The sequence below is a fragment of the Elephas maximus genome, chromosome 1, assembly GCF_024166365.1.
Source record: "Elephas maximus indicus isolate mEleMax1 chromosome 1, mEleMax1 primary haplotype, whole genome shotgun sequence".
Lineage (NCBI taxonomy): Eukaryota > Metazoa > Chordata > Mammalia > Proboscidea > Elephantidae > Elephas > Elephas maximus.
Genome location: NC_064819.1, coordinates 235,667,218 through 235,689,937, shown reverse-complemented (window position 1 = coordinate 235,689,937; position 22,720 = coordinate 235,667,218). Strand labels below are relative to the sequence as shown.

The 22,720-nt window shown below is 38.9% G+C and overlaps 1 protein-coding gene across 8 annotated transcripts in view; it reads right to left on the bottom strand.

Moving 5' to 3' along the window:
- Nucleotides 1-22,720, bottom strand: part of QKI (QKI, KH domain containing RNA binding) — a 154,554-nt gene that overhangs the window by 85,961 nt on the left and 45,873 nt on the right. For all 8 annotated transcript variants that reach the window (XR_007513132.1, XM_049853293.1, XM_049853370.1 and 5 more), the window contains exon 3: nt 10,757-10,873. Coding sequence is in view for 7 of the 8 variants with exons in the window: in XM_049853293.1 (XP_049709250.1) it covers nt 10,757-10,873 (117 nt within the window). In the remaining variant the exon portion in view is untranslated. The remainder of the gene's footprint in view (nt 1-10,756; nt 10,874-22,720) is intronic.

Sequence of the window (22,720 nt, the reverse complement as noted above, 5' to 3'; positions counted from 1 at the left end):
AATTCTGTCAACAGATGACTGAATCTTTTAAAAAGAAAATTTGTTATATACAACACAACTATAAGGTGCTCCAATATTCCTTAAGTAAATTGACTGCAATTCAATCAAGACTTAATTTTAAAAGGCTCATTAACAGCATCTAGTGATCAAATGGACTCTCCCTTTTCACTGAAACTCATGTCTCGTCTCATTAGACACGGACAATTACCTCATCCCAGTATTAGATCTATGGCAGAGTAATTAGCTTAAGTTTTACAGGTTACTTAAAGTGTTACTTTACTAATGAATACAAAGCTTTATTCTCATTGGATCCACCTTTTTACCTCTCAAAAAGTGCCTGACAAACTTTAATAATTGTGCCTTCAAATAAATAGAATTTTTTATTTCATATCCTCCCAATCTTGCCTAACAATGCAGCCAAAGCCGCAACTCTACAGTGTACTGAAATATTATCCAATCTGAAAGAAGCATTTAATTTTTATTGCACTGCTTTATTCTCTTGCACCTTAAAACAAAGCTAAGTCATCTGAATAATGAACATGCGACCAGAAATGGAAAAAGAAATGAGTCTAGTCAATATTGGTCCAATAATGGTCCTCCTCATGAACCATCCTTGGTAAAACTGCATCATTTCTACGTTCTGGTTCAGATGAGGAATGCTGGCTGAGAAAGGCTGTGTAGAGCTAACAGAAAATCACAGCACATTTCCTCTTGAAGACATTTTAAATAGTCATTGGTACCTTAGGCCCAGTCAGAAGTCTATCATAAGACCAGCTAGAATGCACTATTTCAACTATGTCTAACCATTATTTATAAACTGCTTCTTAGGAAAACAAGAAACATATTACAAGCAAATTACTTACTGGAAAACTGGACATGGTTACATTGCTCAAAAGAGCAGTGATCTTTTAAACACACACATACATATATACACACATATTAAGTGTGTGTATGTGCACTTTTAACAGAAGCTCACTCTCTTGTTTAAAATACAAAATTTTAACTCTGTGGATGAAGCCGAGGAAACTGGCACTTTCATATGTTGCTGGTGGTAATGCAAAATAAGAAAAATTCCCAGAAAAACTTTGCATTAGCTACCAAAGACACAATACCACTTCCAGAATTCTACCCCAAAGATAAACTAGCAAGTACACGTAAAGACTTTTTATATAAAAGCTATTCAATACAGCAATATCCTTATTTGTAACAGCAAAAAATAAGAAATCTAAATGTTCATTAACAGGGGACTTTGAAAAATTTATGGTACATTCACACAAAAATGAAATATGATAAAGTTATTAAAAAGAATGAAACTGTCTTCATGTACTCCCATTAACTGATCTCAACCATACGCTGTTCAGTTTGGGGAAAAAAAATAGGAAAGTGTAGGAAAGAGTGTACAGTATACAACCATCTATGAAGGGAGTGAGAAATGACATACATATACACACATGCATACGATACTTATACTAAAAAAACAGAAATGAAAGCATAAACCAAAAACTGAAGTAATAAGTCTACCCAAATAAATGGCAAGGAGGGAATTGGTAGAGTGAACGGGGATGAAAACCAGACTTCTCTGAATATGCTCTGTTTTGTAAATGTGACTTAGGAATCATGTAAATATTTCACAAGTATAAAGACCAATGACTTCTTCACTGCAAATACCTTCTTTCATCCACATAAACGGCAACTATATACGCGTGGAGCTCACAGATGGAACAGACAGGAATCAAATCGACTACATCTGTGTGAAGAGACGATGGAAAAGCTCAATGTCATCAGTCAGAACAAGGCCAGGGGCTGACTGAGGAAGAAACCATCAATTGCTCTTAAGCAAGTTCAAGCAAAACTGAAGAAAATTAGAACAAGTCAATGAGAGGCAAAGTACAACCTTGAGTACATCCCACCTGAATTTAGAAACTGCCTCAAGAATAGATTTGACTATTAAGAAAACATTCTGCATTCCACTTTGGAGAGTGGCTTCTGGTCTCAATCGTAGCAAGCGGCCATCTAAGATGTATCAATTGGTCTCAACCCACCTGATGCAAAGGAGAATAAAAAACACCAAAGACACAAGGTAATTATGAGCCCAAGAGGCAGAAGGGGCCATATAAACCAGAGACTACATTAGCCTGAGACCAGAAGAACTAGGTGGTGCCTGGCTATAACTGATGACTGCCCTGACAGGGAACAAAACAGAGAACCCCTGAGGGAGCAGGAGAACAGTGGGATGCAGACCCCAAATTCTCAGAAAAAGACCAGACTTAATGGTCTGACTAACCCTAGCATGACCCCAGAGGTCATGGTCCCCAGACCTTCTGTTAGCCCAAGACAGGAACCATTCCCAAAGCCAACTCTTCAGACAGGGATTGGACTGGACTATGGGATAGAAAATGATACTGGGTGAAGAATGAGCTTCTTGGATCAAGCAGACACATGAGACTATGTTGGCATCTCCTATCTGAAGGGGACATGAAAGGGTAGAGGGGGTCAGCAGCTGGCCCAATGGACACAAAAAGAGAGAACGGAGGGAAGGAGTGTGCTGTCTCATTAGGGGGAGAGCAATTAGGAGTATATAGCAAGGTATTTATAAATTTTTGTATGAGAGTCTGACTTCATTTGTGAAGTTTCACTTAAAGCACAGTAAAAATTTACATATATATATATATTTTTTTTTGATGTGTTGAACGCTAATGACCAAAGACCAGACAAGTTGTGGAATGACATCAAGGACTTCATATATGAAGAAAACAAGAGGTCATTAAAAAGACAGAAAAGACCAAAATGGATGTGTCACAAGAGACTCTGAAACTTGCTCTTGAACATCAAGTAGCTAAAGTGAAGAGAAGAAATGTGTGGATCAGAAATTATACATAACACCGTGAAGAATGGCAATTCTGGAACACTTAATTGTGCTCATGAGGAACCTATACATAGCTCAAGAGGCAGTTGTCCAAACAGAACAAGGGGATACTGCATGGTTTAAAGTCAAGAAAGGTGTGCATCAGGACTGCATCCTTTCACCATGCCTATTTAATCTGTATGCTGAGCAAATAATCCAAGAAGCTGGACTATATGAAGAAGAATGGGACATCAAGATTGGAGGAAGACTCACTAACAACCTGCGTTACGCAGATGTCACAACCTTGCTTGCTGAAAGTAAAGAGGACCAAAGCCTTCAGTGTGGATTGCACCTCAACATAAAACAAAAATCCTCACAACTGGACCAATGAACACCATCATGATAAACAGAGAAAAGGCTGAAGTTGGCAAGAATTTCAATTTATTTGGATCCACAATCAACACCCATGGAAGCAGCAGTCAAAAAGTCAAAAGATGCATTGCACTGGGCAAATTAGCTGCAAGAAATCTCTTCAAAGTGTTCAAAAGCAAAGATGTCACCCTGAGGACTAAGGTGTGCCTGACCCAAGCCATGGTATCTTCCATCGCCTCCTATGCATGTGAAAGCTAGACGATGAATAAGGAAGACTGAAGAAGAACTGATGCCTTTGAACTGTGGTGCTGGAGAAGTATACTGACTATATCACGGACTGCCAAAAGAAGGAACAAGTCTGCCTTGGAAGAAGTACAACCAGAATGCTCCTTAGAAACAAGGACGGGAAGACTACGGTCTCACGTATTTTGGACACGCTGTCAGGAGGCATCAGTTCCTGCAGAAAGACATTACGCTTTGTTAAGTAGAGGGTCAGTGAAAAAGAGGAAGACCTTCAATGAGATGGACTGACACAGTGGCTGCAACAATGGGCTCAAACCTAACAACCACTGTGAGGATGGCACAGGACCAGGCAGCGTTTCGTTCTGTTGTACGTAGTATCGCTACGAGTCGGAACCAACTCAATGGCACCTAACAACAAAGTAAAGAAATAATTTAAGCAATTCCTAAAATTAGAAAACCCAATAAAACTAAACAAGTGAACTTCACTGTGGAACCCACATGATGGCACAACTGTTAACTTGGAAAAGCTATTTGGAATGTTTTTAAAAGATACTAATTTGTATCTCTAGTGGCATATTTGCTAAAAACAATATGAACTGGAGGAAAAATTGTTCCCACTAATGATATTGTTGGTAGTTGTTTTTATATTGTTATTCTGAAACTGCTTTGTGTATTTTAGGGTAAAGAAAATTGTTTTGAGTTATTAGGAAGTAGGGTTTTTGGTGGGAAAGAAAAGTAGCCACTGATATAAAATCAATGAGATTACATAAACACACTGTAGTCCTGGATCTGAACGAGAATGAACTTGTAAGGATACACACACACACACATATATACATACACACACTATATATATACATACACACACATACATATACACATACACACACATACACACACGTGTGTACTTATATATATAAGTTCATATATTCAAATATATAATACTTGACATTATACATAAACACATACACATACACACAACACACACACATAAATAAATTTTCCCCTTCATTCTGTCTGCAAACAATGAGTACTACTACAGCCCGGAGTGTAGTCTCTCAACACCATTTCACATCAAAAGAAACCAGGATTCCTTAAAGAAACAGCCAATTCCAAAACAGGGCAGGAAATTTTACAAGATGAGCCTGGACTATCATATCACAGCAGAAAGCAATGTAATTATAACCGACTACTAAGGACTGTGTCAAAAGGCCTTAAAAACCAATGTGAAGAGGCCCCAATAGGCCAAACAATTTGAGTATCAGTTAAAAAGATTAACCGCCATGAACTGAAACACAGCAAAACTATTTAAATGTATTTATAATAATACACAAAACGAAACAAAAAACTCACTCTCCATCTTTGAAAAATGCGTGGGAACAACTATCTGTAAAACTAGTAAATAGTCAAGCATTTACCCAGCCTGTCGTATAAAAACTGTACCTAGTTAATATTAACGATGAAACAGGATACAGACATTCTGCAAGTCCTACTGAAATGAAGGATCTAGACGACAATCGACGGCAACTGCTAACATCACAGCGCTAGGAAACCAGACTTTGTACACCACCCGACGGAAGGATACGACATGGCTTACAAAGTGTTCTTTCAAAAGGAAGTGGGTACGAGGGTCAATCTCATTAAACCTTTCCAACTACCAATTTACAAAAAATACAGGGGAGAGAGATAAATGTTAAGCAGTACCTAAGAATGCAGCTAGCAAAATCCATAGGAAATTCTTCAGGGCAGTTTCTTTACAAATAAACTGTAAGAGGAATAAATAACTGGAGGTGAGGAAGAGGGTGGCTTAAGAAAGATACCAACCAGTCAGCTGCAATGACATGGCCCTCGCGTGGCTGCTCCTTCAAACTAACTTTTTGAAAGCACATTCACGAGTCAAAAGGAGAACTCAAACACTGACTAGTTATCTTATTTGATGACAAAGAATTCTTTTTGGTGGTTAAAAAAGCAAACATAGTATCATTAAAGAGTCTTTCTATTTTAGAGATACCTAATAAACTATTTACAGATGGAATTCTATGTCTGGAATTTGCTTCCCAAATAATCTGCCAGGGAGCTGAGAAGGCAGGGTGGGGCGGGATGCGGAATGAGGGGGAGTATACAAGAAAGGAGATTCATTACACTAGTCATCTTTCTACTGTCTAGAATTTTCATGATGAAAATTTCTTTTTTTGTTTTGTCTTAAATAAACTGTATCTATACTAAAGGTTGTCAGGGAGCTAAGTATTCCACAAGATAGCAGGCTGGCTGGAAGCAGGCTTGCTCTTGTGGGTTACCTGTAAAGCAGAATCACACAGCAGACCTACTTAGTCCCCACCCCTTTATGACAGGGGAGTTCTCAGAGAAGGGCTGAGAGATTGTGGACTGATGAGAAAACTCCTCAAATGGTGTCCCCTACAAAGACCATTCATATGAAAAAAAACCCAAAAAACCCAAACCTGTGGTCACTGAGTGGGTTCACCCTACAGGACAAAGTAAAGCTGCCCCACAGGGTTTGAAGGAGTGGCTGATGCACTCGAACTGCCAACCTTTTGGTTAGCAGCTGAGTTCTTAACCACTGTGTCACCGGGGCTCCACCATTCAAATAGATGCCCCAAAAGGCAGACTTGGTTTACTACTTTAATAATAAGTGCCACTGCTCAATAATTTACCAGGTATCTAAATATATATGAAACACTGCTTCATGTTTTCATGACTTCATGTTTTTCACCTGTTGCCCTGGGAGCTAGCTGACTGCCACCTTTGTATTCTAACATGATGATTTTTCCCCACAGCCCTCCATGTGGCCTCTGCAGCCCTCTGCTACCTCAGTTGAAAAACTATAATTAGTTTCTTTTACTAACATTTCTACTCTATCATATGTAATATGCACAAGTATTTAGTTTTCTGTCAGAAAACAGGATTTAATCCTTGAAGATGAAGGAAATGATACACAGAAACAAAACTTGAATATATTACTGTGGGAAAAACAAAAGCTTACAGGTGTTCTATAAAATACATCTGCATGAATATTCAAGATGTTCTAATATCCTACAGTTGATATCGCACTTAGAAATGGTTTATAATTAGAACGTAGTGTACCACAGAACAGAAAGCACAGACTTGGGTGCAAATCTGACTGCCACTTTTTGGCGTGTGACCTTTGGCAAATTACTCAACTGCCCTGAGTCTCAGTTTCCTCGTTTACAAAGTGGGGACAATAGGACCTGGATAAATTAAATATACACAAAATACTTAGAACAATGCTTAATACAAAGCACACACCTACAAACCTGAAGAACTACTCATTAAAACTGACCTCCACTTACAAGATGCATTCTAACAGTGCCCTGTCACCATATACCTAATTTCACAGAGACCGGGTACGGTCTGCCCACTACAGATCAGAGCTGCCTTCCTTGCATGAACAGACGAGGAGTTCCTGATAGCTTTCCAAGCCCCGACCGACTACATTCTCTCACCAAGTCTAACTGTGGTTCTGGCTCTCGAGTTCCAGGAGGTCACCCAGTGTTATTCCGTTAATTTATGTACAAAACCAATGCTGCTGAGCCCATCCGTAATGCTGAAGCAATTCTGATCCAAGAGAATGAAAATGAAAGTGGCACATTCACTTGCTTGAAACCACAGCCCAGAGGTATACAGCACTAACTCCTCACAGGGTTTACAAGCAAATCTAACTTATAACTCTCCCTACTGCCCCAGTTTTCTTTGTGGGGTGGGTGTTATCCATGCTTTCCATTCATTTATTAGGTTTTCTTTGTGGGGTGGGTGTTATCCATGCTTTCCACTCATTTATTAGCTGAACTCAATGGTCACTCCTTTCAGGTGCATTCTCCAGTGCCTACTCTGGCCAGGTAAGCCACCAGACAGCAGGGAAGTGCTACACGAAGCAGATGCAGTCTGTCCTCAGAGCTGAGCAGTCCAGGACAGGGTCAGCCCAGTAAGGAGCATTTCCATCATAACATTTTTGTTAAAAGTTAACTGGCCAACCAATAAATTAAGATTTATTATCTAGCTTTCTTAGCTGTTACATAAATTAACAACTCAGCAGGAAAACTTAAAGCCAACTGGCTTTGCCTTTGTAACAACTCCTGAAATGCTCTTTACTCAGCCTTATTACATATATCGATACTTCTATTTTGACTTCACTCACATTATTAACAATTTTTAAGAGTTCAATGACTAGAGTAACTACAGCCTAACTCAAGAGGATTTTATTAACAACTTTTCACGTGCCACAGATTTAAATTCAGATTACAGAAGACAATCCAGGTGTTATAAATTGATAAATTCTATACAAATATCATAATATCAAACATACAGTAAGCCATTCAAATTAACTTGATACACCTAAAGCAAGTTCATCTGATATTAAAAAAAAAAACTGAAAATATAATCTATAGCTTTTCATTTTTTGATGTTTTTACATATTTTAACTATGTAGTATAATCTGTAAACTTTTTCTTCAGTAGACAACAGTACAAATTAAATAAAATGTGTGAACTGCTTCTATTTGTGGTTAAGAGCAAAGTGGCAAGACAGTAACCACTAGACAAAAATAGAAAGCCATAAGAGTACGGGATTTTCAAAGGTTACAAAACAACAAAGTATTGTCATCTCCAAAACTTAAAAAATTGTAGTACTGATACAGCATATAAAAATAAAATGTTGACAACTAACCAACAGTGTTAAAATTCATTATGAACAACCATTAACATTAATGGAAACCCTGGTGGCATAGTGGTTAAGTGCTACGGCTGTTAACCAAAGGGTTGGCAGTTCAAATCCACCAGGCGCTCCTTGGAAACTCTATGGGGCAGTTCTACTCTCTCCTACAGGGTCGCTATGAGTTGGAATCGACTCGACGGCACTGGGTTTGGTTTTTTGGTATTAACATTAATTGATCACTTACTTTGTGCCATACACCTAAGTGCTTTATAGCCTGTCTTAGCTATCTTCCTGCTGCTTTAACACACATACCACAAGTAGATGGCTTTAATTAAGAGAAATTTATTTTCTAACAATCTAGGAAGCTGGAAGTCTGAATTCAGGGCACCAGCTCCAGGGCTTTTTCTCTCTCTGTCAGCTCTGGGGGAAGGTCCTCATCATCAATCTTCTCCTGGTCTAGGAGTTTCTCAGCATAGGGATCCCAGATCCAAAGGATGCACTCCACTTCCGGTACTTCTTTCTTGGTGGTATGAGGTCCCTCCCCTCTCTGCTTGATTCTCTCTTTTATATCTCAAAAGAGATTGACTCAAGACACAACCTAATTCTGTAAACTGAGTCCTGGGCCTCATTAACATAACTAATGCTAATCCTGCCTGATTGGCATCACAGAGGTAAGATTTACAACACACAGGAAAATCACGACAGATCACAAAATGGTGGACAACCACACAATACTGGGAATCACGGCCTAGCCAAGTTGACACACATTTTGGGGGGACACAATTCAATCCATAACACAACCTACTTAATCCTCACAACTACCATAAGTGATAAGTGCTAAGACTACCCCCATTTCACATGGCACAAAGGGATTCAGTAATTCGTCCAAGGTCACAAAGGCAGTATGTGGCAGAAGCAAAATTCAGACCTAAGCAATCTGGTCAAACAACTCACGCTCTCAACCTCTACACTCTTCTACCTCTTAGTAGTAAGCCAAAGACAGTAGAACATTTTCTTTATGATACAAACTGGACCCCAACAGAAAACAGAATCCACGATGCCCAGCGCAGAGCCTATGTCCTGGTAGTGGGGGAATGAGGGGAATGAGTCAGTGCCCTCGCTACAGCATCAGCAGAGGCTGAGAGGAAAACCGATGCTGTTAGCTGACACGTCTCCTTGTTTAAACAGATGGAGAAACTAACCTTCTCATGAAGATTTATTTGTCCCTCAGTTGTCGGGACTTCATCTCATTATCCCTTGGCAATTAAGCTAGTACTACTTTGTGCCAATGCAATGCTAAGGGCAAACACGGGCACCAAAACTGGATGGCAATATTCACCTGACAAGGCTGTCACTCACAATAGGCTTCAGTTTTTTTAAAGATTCTAATCAAAACAAAAGAAACTAAAAGTGTTCAAAAAAAAAAAACTCACATAACTCTCCTAGAAATATTTTTAAACCTCAGCTGACAAGAAGAGGTTAAATAAGGTTTAAATACAATCAGTATTATCGCGCCCCCTCCCTCCCAACTCCTTAGCTATCCAGTCATTTGGCTGAGGGTGGCAAAAATGACTGAGACCCAGTTAGCTTACGGAGGACTTCACTGAAGTTAGGTGAAAAGCTAGAATATATAAGCACATCAAAATGAAGTGAAAGCCTGTAAGTGGGATGCTTGTTCCAGAAGCTTCACAAAGCAGTTCCCAGCACAAGCTCCAACACAAGGAGAAACCAGGCCTATCACTTGACAGCCCCTTTCAAGGCACTATATTAAAAAAATAAATCACCCTTCCTAACAATAATTTTAATCTTTGGGAAGTAAAATCTAGGTATTTAAAAAAACATTTTTACACTAAATTCAGAAAGTATCCTGCCCTCACAGTACCACTGAAAAAGGACACTAGGCAAACGAATCCTTTCTAACAACAACACTTAACAGAGACAGTAAGGTATTTGCTGGTTAAACTAGCAAGACAAGAAATGGCAGGAAAAAAGGGGGGGGAAAAAACCCAGAAAACACAAACAACGTACTTCAAAATACAATGTCTAGAAAACTTTAGCAACACAAAATGTTGGTGAAACCCAAATGACTCTTACGGTTACTTAAAAGCCTTCTCTTTTAAGAGGTTTCGACAGATCACAAAATGGTGGACAACCACACAATACTGGGAATCACGGCCTAGCCAACTCTCCCAACGATCTACACACATCCAAAGTTACTCACTGGATCTCTGTCTACTTAACTTAATTCTCATCAAAAGAAATACTTTAGATTTTTCAAATATTTAGGTAGGTATTTTTATATCTAATATGTTATACTTTGACTAATTCCAAATTGTCGGCTTCTCAAATCCAAAAACCAAAGTATGCTAATATGATGTACAGAGTGATACCCTGTTACTGATACTTAACAAGGGGAAACCATGAGGACACACACGCACACAATTTCAATTTCAGGAGGTCATTCCCAACATGTATTTTGTTAGACTTCTTACATGAAATATAGACATTTATGCAGAAAAGATCAAATATCAAAAGATCTGGATTATTAGGATGCAAAAGTACACATAAATCATCTACACAAAGACTTGCCCCGCTTTCAAGACTTACCTTCTTTTTATCCCTCATTGAGCCTTTGCCTCGGACCATTATTTTGCATCCTGTTTCCGCTTCAAGCTGTTTAGCTGTAAGTCCTCTAGGTCCGAGGATTCTCCCAACAAAATTGAACTGGGGAAGGAAAAAAATCACCACACATTATTCACCTGCTTAAATTTACAGCTTAAAATTATTTTTAAAAACTGTATTTACTTTTGGAACTTAAATATTTTTTACACTAAGTTAAAGTAACATCTTGGAGACTTTATGAATTTCCCACCCAGTTTAGGGGTCAGTAACTCATTGCTCGGCATGAAATTTCCGTGAGTATTAATACAAATTATGAGTTAGAAACAACAAACAGCCATCTAGCTGAAATAGGTACTGCATGGAACCATCCATCAACATGTAAATCTAACCAGAGTATTATAAAGAGTTGTTTGACAAAATCTTAGATGCCACCAAAAAATACAAATCCCTTCTAAAAAATTCCTGATTGTCCTTTTAAGGACAGAGTTGAGGGAACTGTTCATTACGTTTAATAGTGATTGCCCTTTTTATGGCAATTCCTAAGAAAAATTTATCTTATTTATGTAACAAGAAATGTTGTACTTTGTCCAAAGCAACTGATCCAAAAGAACTGTGCAAAAACTGACAATCTAGGGATGGCGGAAGGAACACAGACAGCCAAATCTGGGTTTTACCCTAGGTTAAACGTCTATGTTAAGTCTTCGGAGTATACTTTTTTTTTTTTTTAACCACATTCCTATACCCTTATTTTCCTTTTGCTTCTACCTTTAGCTTATGCTTTAAATCTTTTCATGACTATGACAGTAATGTAAATAATTCCACCTCTCAAAAAAGAAACTTCTAATATCCATATATAAAAGGTAATTAAAAAAAAAAAAGGCCAATGGGAAAAACAGACTACTGAAAACTTTTCCTCATTCACAATTTATCTGTATAAAAAACATGAGTGTTTACCATCATTTCCACAAAACCCCATGAGTGATTTTCACTTATTTATTCAATCAAATTGGCACTTCCTCTTACGTATACTGCTCCCTACTTTTTCCTTGCACTTGGTCCCAAATATACCAGAATTCACTGCTGTCAGGGCTCAAGGAGCCAGGGCACCACTTCTGCCTTCTGCACTCCAGGGGCGTCTCACTTTGTCTCCCTAAGCTACTCACCAGCATGCCACATCTCAGACAAGGGGTTCTCCAACCAAACGTGGATAGGACACGCATATAGGCTGAAGAAACCACCTCGCCCTGTGGTTCTCACGCACCTTCTTCCACCCCAAGTGGAAAACCAACAGCCTTTGATCCTGTAAACACTTGATCTAGGTCCATCTGAAATCTGCCGACCCATCACCTCTTTGTATTCAAATAGAGCCCCTCGCACTTGTCCAGCTCTCTGCAGATAGAACTTTACTGACATCTTTACCCACCCCAAAATTCCACTGTCATCCATCTTAGCAATGAACTCAACTTCCTAGATTCCCAGAATGCCCAGTCAACTTGATCTTCCCACATTTCCAATCTGAATGAACTACAGTCATGCACTGCTCAACGTCCATGATACGTTCTGTTAACACAGGATGTTATATGATTTGGACACCGTATTATGGGCAGTCCTGGGGTTATGGAAGTCCAACTTATGTTTTGTACTTAAGAACAGACTTACTGTAAAGCCTATTATATTAAAATTTTTAATTAAATACAATGGTTCGTAATAACAAACACACATGCTACTTTGTGACGCTCATGAAAACATTGTGCGTTTTGGAAGTGTTTCTTAAGTGTTTTATATGCATAGACAGGTGAAATACACACTGTATACTAAGACAAACATCTGGCTAACTAATGCTAAAAAGGAATCGTATGTACCTGTTCCATCTTACATACAAATCTGACTTAAGACAGACTTGGGCACGGATCTCGTCCATAACCCGAGGACTGCCTACATACAGGAGACACGCGATACATGCGTTGCATGCAGGGATCTGTTGCATACACTATGTCCAGTTACATCCGCTAGTCTTTTCTCCAGTCGGGATTTCTGAACTGTTAGAACCTTATGGGGCCATGGATTTATATACCATCGGATGCTGCCCCACTGATGTTACACAGCACATGCCTGTTATTAGTATACAATAGTGAAGTGTTCAAACTCTGAAAGCACACAGATCCTGGCAGGTATCCTAGTTTCAACGCCAAATAGTAACTAGGAATTTAAAAGTCATACCAAATAAGCCTCAATTATACAATAAGGATAATATTAACCACCTAGAAGAGTTTAGTGTGGTACACGGTGTGTGTGTGTGCACACACACACAGCATAATACATATATAAAATGTCCAATACAAGGTCTGGCACACGTTAGACATTAACAGCCCGCCACTACAAATTCATTTCGGGAAATGTCAGACCCTCACTCATACTCACCAATACATACATTCAAGCCTAAATGTTCACAGAAGGGGAAACAACTCACCCATCTTTACCCGCCAAATACCAACAGCTGGGCATCTCACTTTCAAGCAATAGGCTGGAGTTTCCTCTCTAGAACTGAAACACCCTAGAGAAAAGATTTCCCCGTTCCAGCACTGGGATCCCACTGCAAGGGTCAGAGCTTTACGTTATCATCTCAAATTGAAGCCAGCCAGCGGACAAGCCCTGTTTATAAACACAAGCTCCTAATTCAAATTTTCAGCACTTCATACTTAGATATGAATAGACAAACTAGGTTCCCCAAACACTAGCAGGAAGGCCCTAACACGAAAGAGATGCAAGATAAAGAAGGAAAAAGATCACACTGGATAAGGAAGAAAACGTCCAAAAAGAGTATCTTTAGTAGACAGTGTGAAGCTATATTCTAAAACAGTAGTACACATTTACTTCTGTGGTGGTGGTGGATGCTGTTAGCTGCTGCGTCGGCCCCTACTCACGGCAACCCCATGCACGAAAGAAAGAAATGTTGCCTGGTTTTCCACCGTTCCCATGATCAGACCACTGTGATCCACAGGGATCTCACTGGCTGATTTTCAGAAGTAGGCCGAGCAGCCTATCTACCTAGTCCATCTTAGTCTGGAAGCACTACTGAAACCCGTTCAGCAACACAGCAACAAGCAAACCCTCAATGACAGACAAGTGGTAGCTGCACACAAGGTCCCTTAGCTGGGAATGAAACCTGGGTCTTCTACATGGAAGGTAAGAATTCTACCACTAAACCAGCACTCACTGCTGCCCCAAAGAATACACAACAGAAGAGTATACGAATTTGTTTTGACCCACATCATCTCCAAAATTTGGCGGTGCCAGTTTTGTGATGATTGTTTCCTAGTCATGCTGCTGCATGTTTGTTAGAGTATCTGAACTTGTTCTGATTGGCATTTCCCCAACAACTAATGAAGCTGAACACTTTTTAGTGTGTTTATTGGACATCTGGATATATTTTTTTGAAGCACATTTCAAGTTTCCTGACTTTTTCCACTGTGCTGTGTATCTTTTTTTAATTGATTCCTACTTTGTGGTTACATGTGTAACAAATACCTTTGCCCATACAGAGGCCTGCCTTCTCATCTTTTAATGATGTCCTAGTAACATTGTGAAGGATGGGAATTCCAGAACATTTAATCGTGCTCATGCGGAGCCTATACTTAGACCAAAAAACAGTCATTTGAACAGAACAAGGGGATACCATGTGGTTTAAAATCAGGAAAGGTGTGCATCAGGGTTGTATTCTTTCACCATCCTTATTCAATCTGTATGCTGAACAAATAATCCAAGAAGCTGGACTCTATGAAGAACACGGCATCAAGACTGGAGGAAGACTCATTAACAACCTGCAATATGCTGATGACATAACCTTGTTTGGTGAAAGCAAGGAGGATTTAAAGCACTTACCGATGAAGATCAAAGACCACAGCCTTCAATATGGATTACACCTCAAAACAAAGAAAACAAATATCCTCACAACTGAACCAATAAGCAACATCATGATAAAAGGAGAAAATTTTGAAGTTGTCGAGACATTGAAGTCCACATATATTTTACTTGGATCCACAATCAACACTCGTGGAAGCAGAAGAAATAAAAAGACGTATTGCCTTGTGCCAAATCTGCTGCAAAAGGCCTCTTTAAAGTGTTAAAAAGTAAAGATGTCATTCTGAAAACTAAGGTGCACCTGGCCCAAGCCATGGTGTCTTCAATCTCCTCATACGCACGTGACAGCCGGGCAGGGAACACGGAAGACCCGAGAAGAACGCATGTATTTGAATTACGGTGTTGGCACAGAATACTGAAAATACTACGGACTACCAGAAGAATAACAAAAAAATCTGTCTTGGAAGAAGTACTTCCAGAATGTTTCCCAGAAGCGAGGATGGGGAGACTTCATCTCAGTACTCTGGACATGTTATCAGGAGGGATCGGTCCCTGGAGAAGAACATGCTCGGTAAAGTAGAGGTGTCAGCAAGAAGAGGAGGACCTTCAACAAGACAGACTGGCACAGCGGTCTCGAACGTAACAACTGTGAGGATGTGGCAAGACCAGGCAGTGTCTCATTTTGTTGTACACAGGGTCACTATGAGTTGGAACCAATTCAAAAGCCCCTAACAACAACATGATTACTGGGAATTTTTTAATTTTAATGTAATTCAGGTTATCGATTTTCTCTTCATGGTCAGTGTTGTTTGTTTTTAAAAGAATTCTTTCCGCACTCCCAAAATCACTACAATATTCTCCTGTAGTATTTTTTGAGTATCTTTCAGAAGCTTTGTTGTTTTACACCTTTCACATTTACATCTCCAGTGTGCTTAAAATTGATGTCTGTATACGGTCAACTTTTTTTCTCTCAAACGGGTATCCATCCAATTGTCCCGGCGCATTTTATTGAAAAGACCATCCTTTTCCAACTACTCTGCAGGGCCATCATTGTCATAAATCAAGTACCTATATACATGTGGGTCTATTTCCGGGCTCTCTATTCTACTCCGTTAATCTAGTTTATCCTTGCTTCAATATCACACTATATTAATTACTGTAACTTTATAATAAATGCTTGATATCTAGTATACCAAGTGTGACTTTGTTCTTCTTTAAGAGTGCCTTAGCTAGTTGAGGCCCTCTGCATTTTCACATTATTGTACAATCAGATGGTCAATTTCTAAAGTAACACTTGCAGGAATTTTCACTGAGATCATATTATAATACAGAATTTCCAAAGCCATGAACATGGTATAAGTTCTTCATATGATAAAGGTCTTCTTTGCTTTCTTTCAAGAACGTAAAGCTTTTTTTTATTGCGCCTTTACTAATCTTTTGTTAGATTTACTCCTAGATATATTCTGCTATTGCACATGGTATTTTTTATTTCGTATTCTGTTCTGATACATGAACCCATAATTGTTTTATATCATTTACCCAACAATCTTGTTTCTTCATTGTCAATTCTCATAACCTTTCTATAGGTCCTTTTGGTTCTTTAAGTAAGCAATCATATCACCTGCAAATAATCTATTTTTCCCCTTTCTATTCTTAATGTTTTTTTCTTTTTCTTGCCATTTTTAATGCACCAGTTACCACCTTGAGTTCAAAGTCAAATAAATGTTTACCATCCCTGACTTGTTCCAGATTTCAAGAATAAACATTTCAACAGTTCCCGATTAAGTATGAAGTAAGCTGTAGACGTATTTTACCAAATTAACAAAATTTCTTTCAATCCCTGATTTCCTAAGTTTTTATCATGAATGCATGTGTCATCACATTTTTCAGCATCTATTGAGACAACCACAGTATTTCTCCTTTATTCTGTTAACATAATAAATTATACTAGTTGTCAAATGTTAACCCAACCTTACATTCCTAAGATAAACTCAACTTGATCATGATGAATACCCTCTGTATAAACTGCTGGATTAAGTTTGCTAACATTTTGTTGAGAATTTTTCTTTTCTCAATTTACATTCATGAATGGAACTGGCCTATAATTTTCCTTTCTTATAGTATCTTTGTCAGGATATGGCATCAAGGTTATTCTGGCCTCAAAATGAATTGGGATGCACTGTCTCTTTTTTCTTGTCTCTGAATGAAGTTAAGACTAGTGTGTGCTCTTCCTTAAATAGTATAGAATTCATTAGTGCAGCCACCTGAGCCTAGAATTTTCTCTGTGGAAGGTTTCAAGTTATGGGTTCCATTTCTTTATGGTACTCCTCAGATCTTCTTTCCCTTCTTATGTGAATTTTGATAAGCTCTGTTTATCTAGAAATGTGTTCATGTTGTTGAAATCTTTAAATGTGTTGATATAATGTTGTATAACTGTATCTAATTTTCTTTCTAATGCCTGTCAACTGCAGTGAGGTTCCCTTTTGCATTCCTGTTCAGCTGTATCTATCTAGCTTCTTTTTTTCCTTGTTCAGTCTTCCAGTCTTTTCAAAGAACCCACTTTTGATTTTTTTTGACTGGGGCAGACTAATTTTCCAAAATGGCCACAATTCGCACCCCTCCCAGTATCCATGCCATTTATGATGTAAATTCTGCAGCTCCTCCAATCTCTTGAATCTGGGATAGCGCTGGTATTTGCTCTGGCCAATGCGGTGGTGGAAAGAATGGTTTAAAGAAAAAAGCCTAGGCCTCAAGAGTCTCATACATGCTTCTGCTCTCTTAGGGCCCTACTGTTGTTGCTGCGTGCCATCGGGTCAATTCTGACTCAGAGGGACCCTACAGGACAGAGCAGAAGTGCACCATAAGGTTTCCAAGGCTGTAATATTTAAGGAAGGAGATTGTCAGGTCTTTTCTCCTCTGGAGCAGCTGGCAGGTTCAAACCCGCCAACCTCTGGTTAGCAGCCAAGCACTTAACCACTGCAGTACCAGTAGAGCCTTATTATTCCCATGTAAACAAGCTCAAACTAACCTGTTGGGGAATGAAAGCCATGTGACCCAGTCACCATCACTGCCCCAGCTGACAACCAAGCAACTTCCAAAAGCAGAGCCACCTGGCTAATCTTAAACTGACTGCAGGTGCAGACAGAAGAACTGCCCTGCTGATCCCAGCCTAAAGGGCCAGCCTACAGGAAAAAAAAAAAAAAAAAGCAGGAGCTAAATAAATGGTGGCTGCTTTAAGCTAAGTTTGTGGGATGTTTACTATGTAGCAATAGCTAGCCCATACACAGATTCTCTCCAATTCCTGTTTTCTCTTTCAGTGATTTTCTACTCTTAAGTTCATTTTTTTCTTTCCTTCTACTTCCTATGGGTTTAATTTACCTTTTTCCAAGTTTCTGAAATGAATGTGTAGGTCATCACACTCTTCTTTTCTAATAAATACATTTAAAGTTCTAAGTATTCTACTAACTGGCTTTCAATGTATCCCACAGTTTTGATATGCAGTTATTTTCATTATCAGGCAGGTCAAAACAATTTGATAGCTACTGGATATTTAAATGTGTTTTTCTAATTACAAACATATAAGTGATCTTTGTTACTTATTTCTAACTTCCCAGCATTGTAATCAGAAAACATACTATGCATAATTTCAGTCTTGTGATACTCGTGTAGACTTGCTTTTCAGCCTAGCCTGGTCAATTTTCGTAAATATCCCGTGTGGTTGAAAAGAATGCATATTCTGTTGTGATAAAGTTTTGTCTGTTTCTCCTTTTAGTTCTATATATTTTTGCTCTGTAGGTTTAGAAGCTGTGTTTTTGCTGTCTACAAATTTAAAAATATACCCTTCTCTCATTATAAAGTACTCCTCTTTATCTCTATTAATGCCTTTTGCCACCATTAAGTCTATGCTGATATCAATACACATATATCGACTTCTTTTGTTTTTTATCTTTTTTAATCCTATTACTTCCAGCCTTTTGTTTTCCTTATATTTTAATTGGGGATCCTGTGAACAGCATCCAATAATGAGTTTTGTTTCTCTATCCATCTGGCCATCTTTGCATTTTAACTGGAACCCTTAGCCCACTTATGCCACATGACTTCCTTATATCCATCTATAACTAATAATTTCAGAGATTATAAAGTAAAAATATATTGGAATATGGGTCTAAGGAAGGGAAAAAAGGAAACAGAAAAAATATCACTGGAAGTCTATCAACCTGCCTAGCCCTACTTTCAGCTAGCTCTTCCCACTTTTCTGCCAATTCCTAACTTACCCTATTTAGTCATTTATGATATAAAAGGTCCTTTATTTCCCCCCAAAACACACCTGAATAGAGACAAGGATTGCACCATCTCATTCTTCACCAATTTTGTTTAGCTTGGCATTTTTCGGTAAGAGAGATGCTAGGGATAAAAAAAAAAAAAAAGAAGACGAAATTCTTCCAGCTCTTAAAAAGTCTATGAGAATGCCTTTATCTGTCACCTTGTCTACTTTCTAAAATAAGCAGCCTTCCCAGCTGTATCATGGTGATAGTTGTGTGCTATACAAATCCTTTTCCAAAGCAACTCACATACTGGAGATAGGTTATAGATCGCAAATATGAAAAAGAATGTCTAGAAAAAGTTTTGTCAAGAATGAAGGAACTTTAGCACTTCAATTAAGTAACAAGTTAAACTGTTTTTGATCTGCATCCTTTTTAAAGCTGGCTAGCAAACACTTCATGACACACAAGACACTCTTTCTGGCACTGTCATGGATTGAACTGTGTCCCTCAAAGATGCGTGTATCAACTTGGCTGGGCCTTGATTCCCAGTGCTGTGTGACTGTCCACCATTCTGTCATCTGATGGGATTTTCCTATGTGTTGTAAATCCTGCTTGTGATGTTAATGAGGGGGGCTAGGCGGCAGTTATGTTGATGAGGCAGAACTCAAATCTATAAAATTGGATTGTGTCTTCTGGCATGTAAAAGAGAGAAGCAAACAGAGAGACTGGGGGACTCTTACCACCAAAAAAGGAATGCCAGAAACAAAGCACATCTTTTGGACCTGGGGTTCATGCATGGAGATGCTCCTAGTCCAGGGGAAGACTGATGAGAAGGACCTTCCTCCAGAACCACACAGAAAGCCTTCCCCTGGAGCTGACGCCCTGAATCGGGACTTTCAGCCTACTTTACCGTGAGGAAATAAATTTCTCTTTGTTAAAACCATCAACTTGTGTATTTCTCTTATAGCAGCACTAGGTGACTAGGACAGGTACATTCTGTCCTTTTCACAGAGTCCCGAGGTGGTACAAACAGTGCATTCAGCTGCTAACTGAAAGGCTGGAGGTTCGAGTCCACCCAGAAGTGTCTTGGAATAAAGGCCTGGCAATCTACTTCCCAAAAAAACAACCACTGAAAACCCAGTGAAGCACAGGTCTACTTTGACACATGAGGTTGCTGTAAGTCAGGACTGACCCAAAAGCAACTGGTTTTTAGTGCTTTTCTTTTTTTTTTTAATCCTTTCCACATGTTACAACTCCTTAGCTGGAGCCACAGCATCAAGATTATATACAAAAAGGCTTCCACTACAGCTAATTAATCCTCACAATTATTGTTACTAAATAAAGTTTTTAAACCAGTCAAAAGCAAAAAACATTAGGCCTCTGACATACAATTTTCTGACCTTAAAAATGAACTAATCTCCACTACACTAAAAAAAAAAAAAAAAAATTTTTTTTTTTTTTTTTTTTTTACACTAAGCACCCACAAACAACAGCTCAAGAAGTTAAAGTGCACACCGCTGGGGTTCCAACCCAACCGGAACTGTCAAGGTCATCCTTCTCAAAACGTTGTGAGCGGAGAATGAAAAAAAAATCAATCATGGCAGCTGCTTTGTCTACTGCAACCAATTTCCAAGTTAATATCGTTTGCCTTACATTAAAATTCATTCTGTGTTGATTTATCACGCCAGTTCTTCAGCCTCCTTCAATTAAAACAATGTCACGACACTTTCAAAGAAAATCATTTCAAATAGCCTGGGCTAAGTACAACCCTAAAGGCCAAAAGAAAGGAAAAGAAAAAGAAAAAAGGGGAAAAAAAATTCATTAACCCTACAGTTAAGTACAGACGTTCTCTGCAGCTCAATCAATTATAATTCCGCGAAGTGGCATGTTAATTTCTAAGGAAGAGGTTTAACAATAACCCATGTCTAATGATATCTGTTGATGCTCACTTCATTTTAAACAGAAATGATAGATTTCTCCCAATGACAAATGTAAAATAATATGGCAAACCTTTCTTCAATCTTTTAAGAATTCTACAATTGGATATAAAACCTCTTGTGACACACTATCAAAACTGATAACTAATAAAAAAAATTGTATTTCCAAAAACATTCCACTGAAACACTTCTAAAAAGTATTAAAGAGCAGTCTCTGCTTAAAATTTTGGAAAGACAATTTTAAAAAGAATACATACTTCTTTGGATTGCTGTTTACACAAAAGGCTGATATGATAATTTGTTCTTAAATGCTGTATATAGAATTTCTAAGGTGGTTTTCATTAGATACCTTACAAACTTTACATTATACCACTAAATTATGCTAAATTACATTAACCAAAACAAAAACAAAAACAAACACATTGCCACCAAGTTGATTCCGACTCTTTAAGGACCTTTCAGGACAGTGCGGAACTGCCACAGAGTAGGTACAAAACACACCCTTACGTATATGTGTACTTGTCAATTAAGTCCTTCACTAAGCAGGAGACAAACAATGGACCACCTGGACACCAGAGAGCCTATCTCATGCAAGTGTGTAACGTGAGAGAAGAGGCATGACTACTTATCAGTACAACTAGGTTTCTTAATTGAAAAAGTAAAACAAGCATACCAAAATGTCTTGTGCTGTCTGAGGAGGCAAATGTCTTATCCGTTTTTCTACCTTCATGTTAATTCTAGATAAGTGGCCAAGAAGTCTCCTGGAGAAAGAGCTGGTTTACACTGCATAGCAATCATAGGAACCATCTGGCAAAGCCTTCACGGATTAGCCGTTATAAACATCTTTTGTTGGTGCCATAACATCAAGATTATGTAACAAAAGGCATTAACACAAGCAGCTAGGAGAAAAATTAGTTATCAATTATAACCAAAGTAAGAATTCTGTGGCATGTGAACTTGGATACCGTATCAGCCCAACAGTGCCCAACAACTACTACTTATGGCGAATCCCCATTCTCTGTAGATATAACTGAAACTATTTAGAACAAACTCAGGTGACCAGGATTGATGACTGTACTGCCAGAAGCTAAATAACAACTAAAAACCGAAAACTAAAACCCACGGCCATCGAGTCGATTCCGACTCTCAGAGACCCCTGTAAGACAGAGCAGAACTGCCTCACTGGGTTTCCAAGGCTGTAGTCTTTACGGAAGCAGACTACCACATCTTCCACAAAGCACAGCTGCTGGGTTTGAACCGAAAATCTTTTGGTCAGTAACCGAGCACTTTAATAACCACTACACTATCAGGGCTCCAAATAACAATTAGAAAAATAAATTTTTAACCAATTAAAACAACAACAACAACAACATGAAAGCCAACAAGGGTTTTATGACACAAGCAGATGACAATATTCACGATAGCGCAGAGTCCAAACCCTTACACACAAGGCCCTTTAAAAGAACTTAACTTGCTTTTGAAGCCTTTACGTTTGCTATTACTCTAGCTTACTCTTATGTGTTCCAGCCACATAAGCGATTTGCTGCTGCCTAAAGACGGCATCCTTGGAAACCCTATGGGGCAGTTCTACTCTGTCCTACAGGGTCCCTATGAGTCAGAATCCATTCGCCGGCAATGGGGTGCAGTGGGGTAAAGACAGCATGTACTTTTAGTTTTTCTCCCCTGTGACACCTTCCCAGCAGACATGTCGAATTCCTCCTCATCCCAGTACAGGGCCCCGCCCACCGTCCCCTGGTCTGCGTGTCCTGTGTCTCTGGATCCTGGAGACAGGGGCTTTCTCCTCACAGCTGGGCTCTGAGCGTACCTCTTAGAGCTCTCAGCAGCACGTCTGCAAGGAGCTGCATATCTCTTGCCATCTCCTGAAG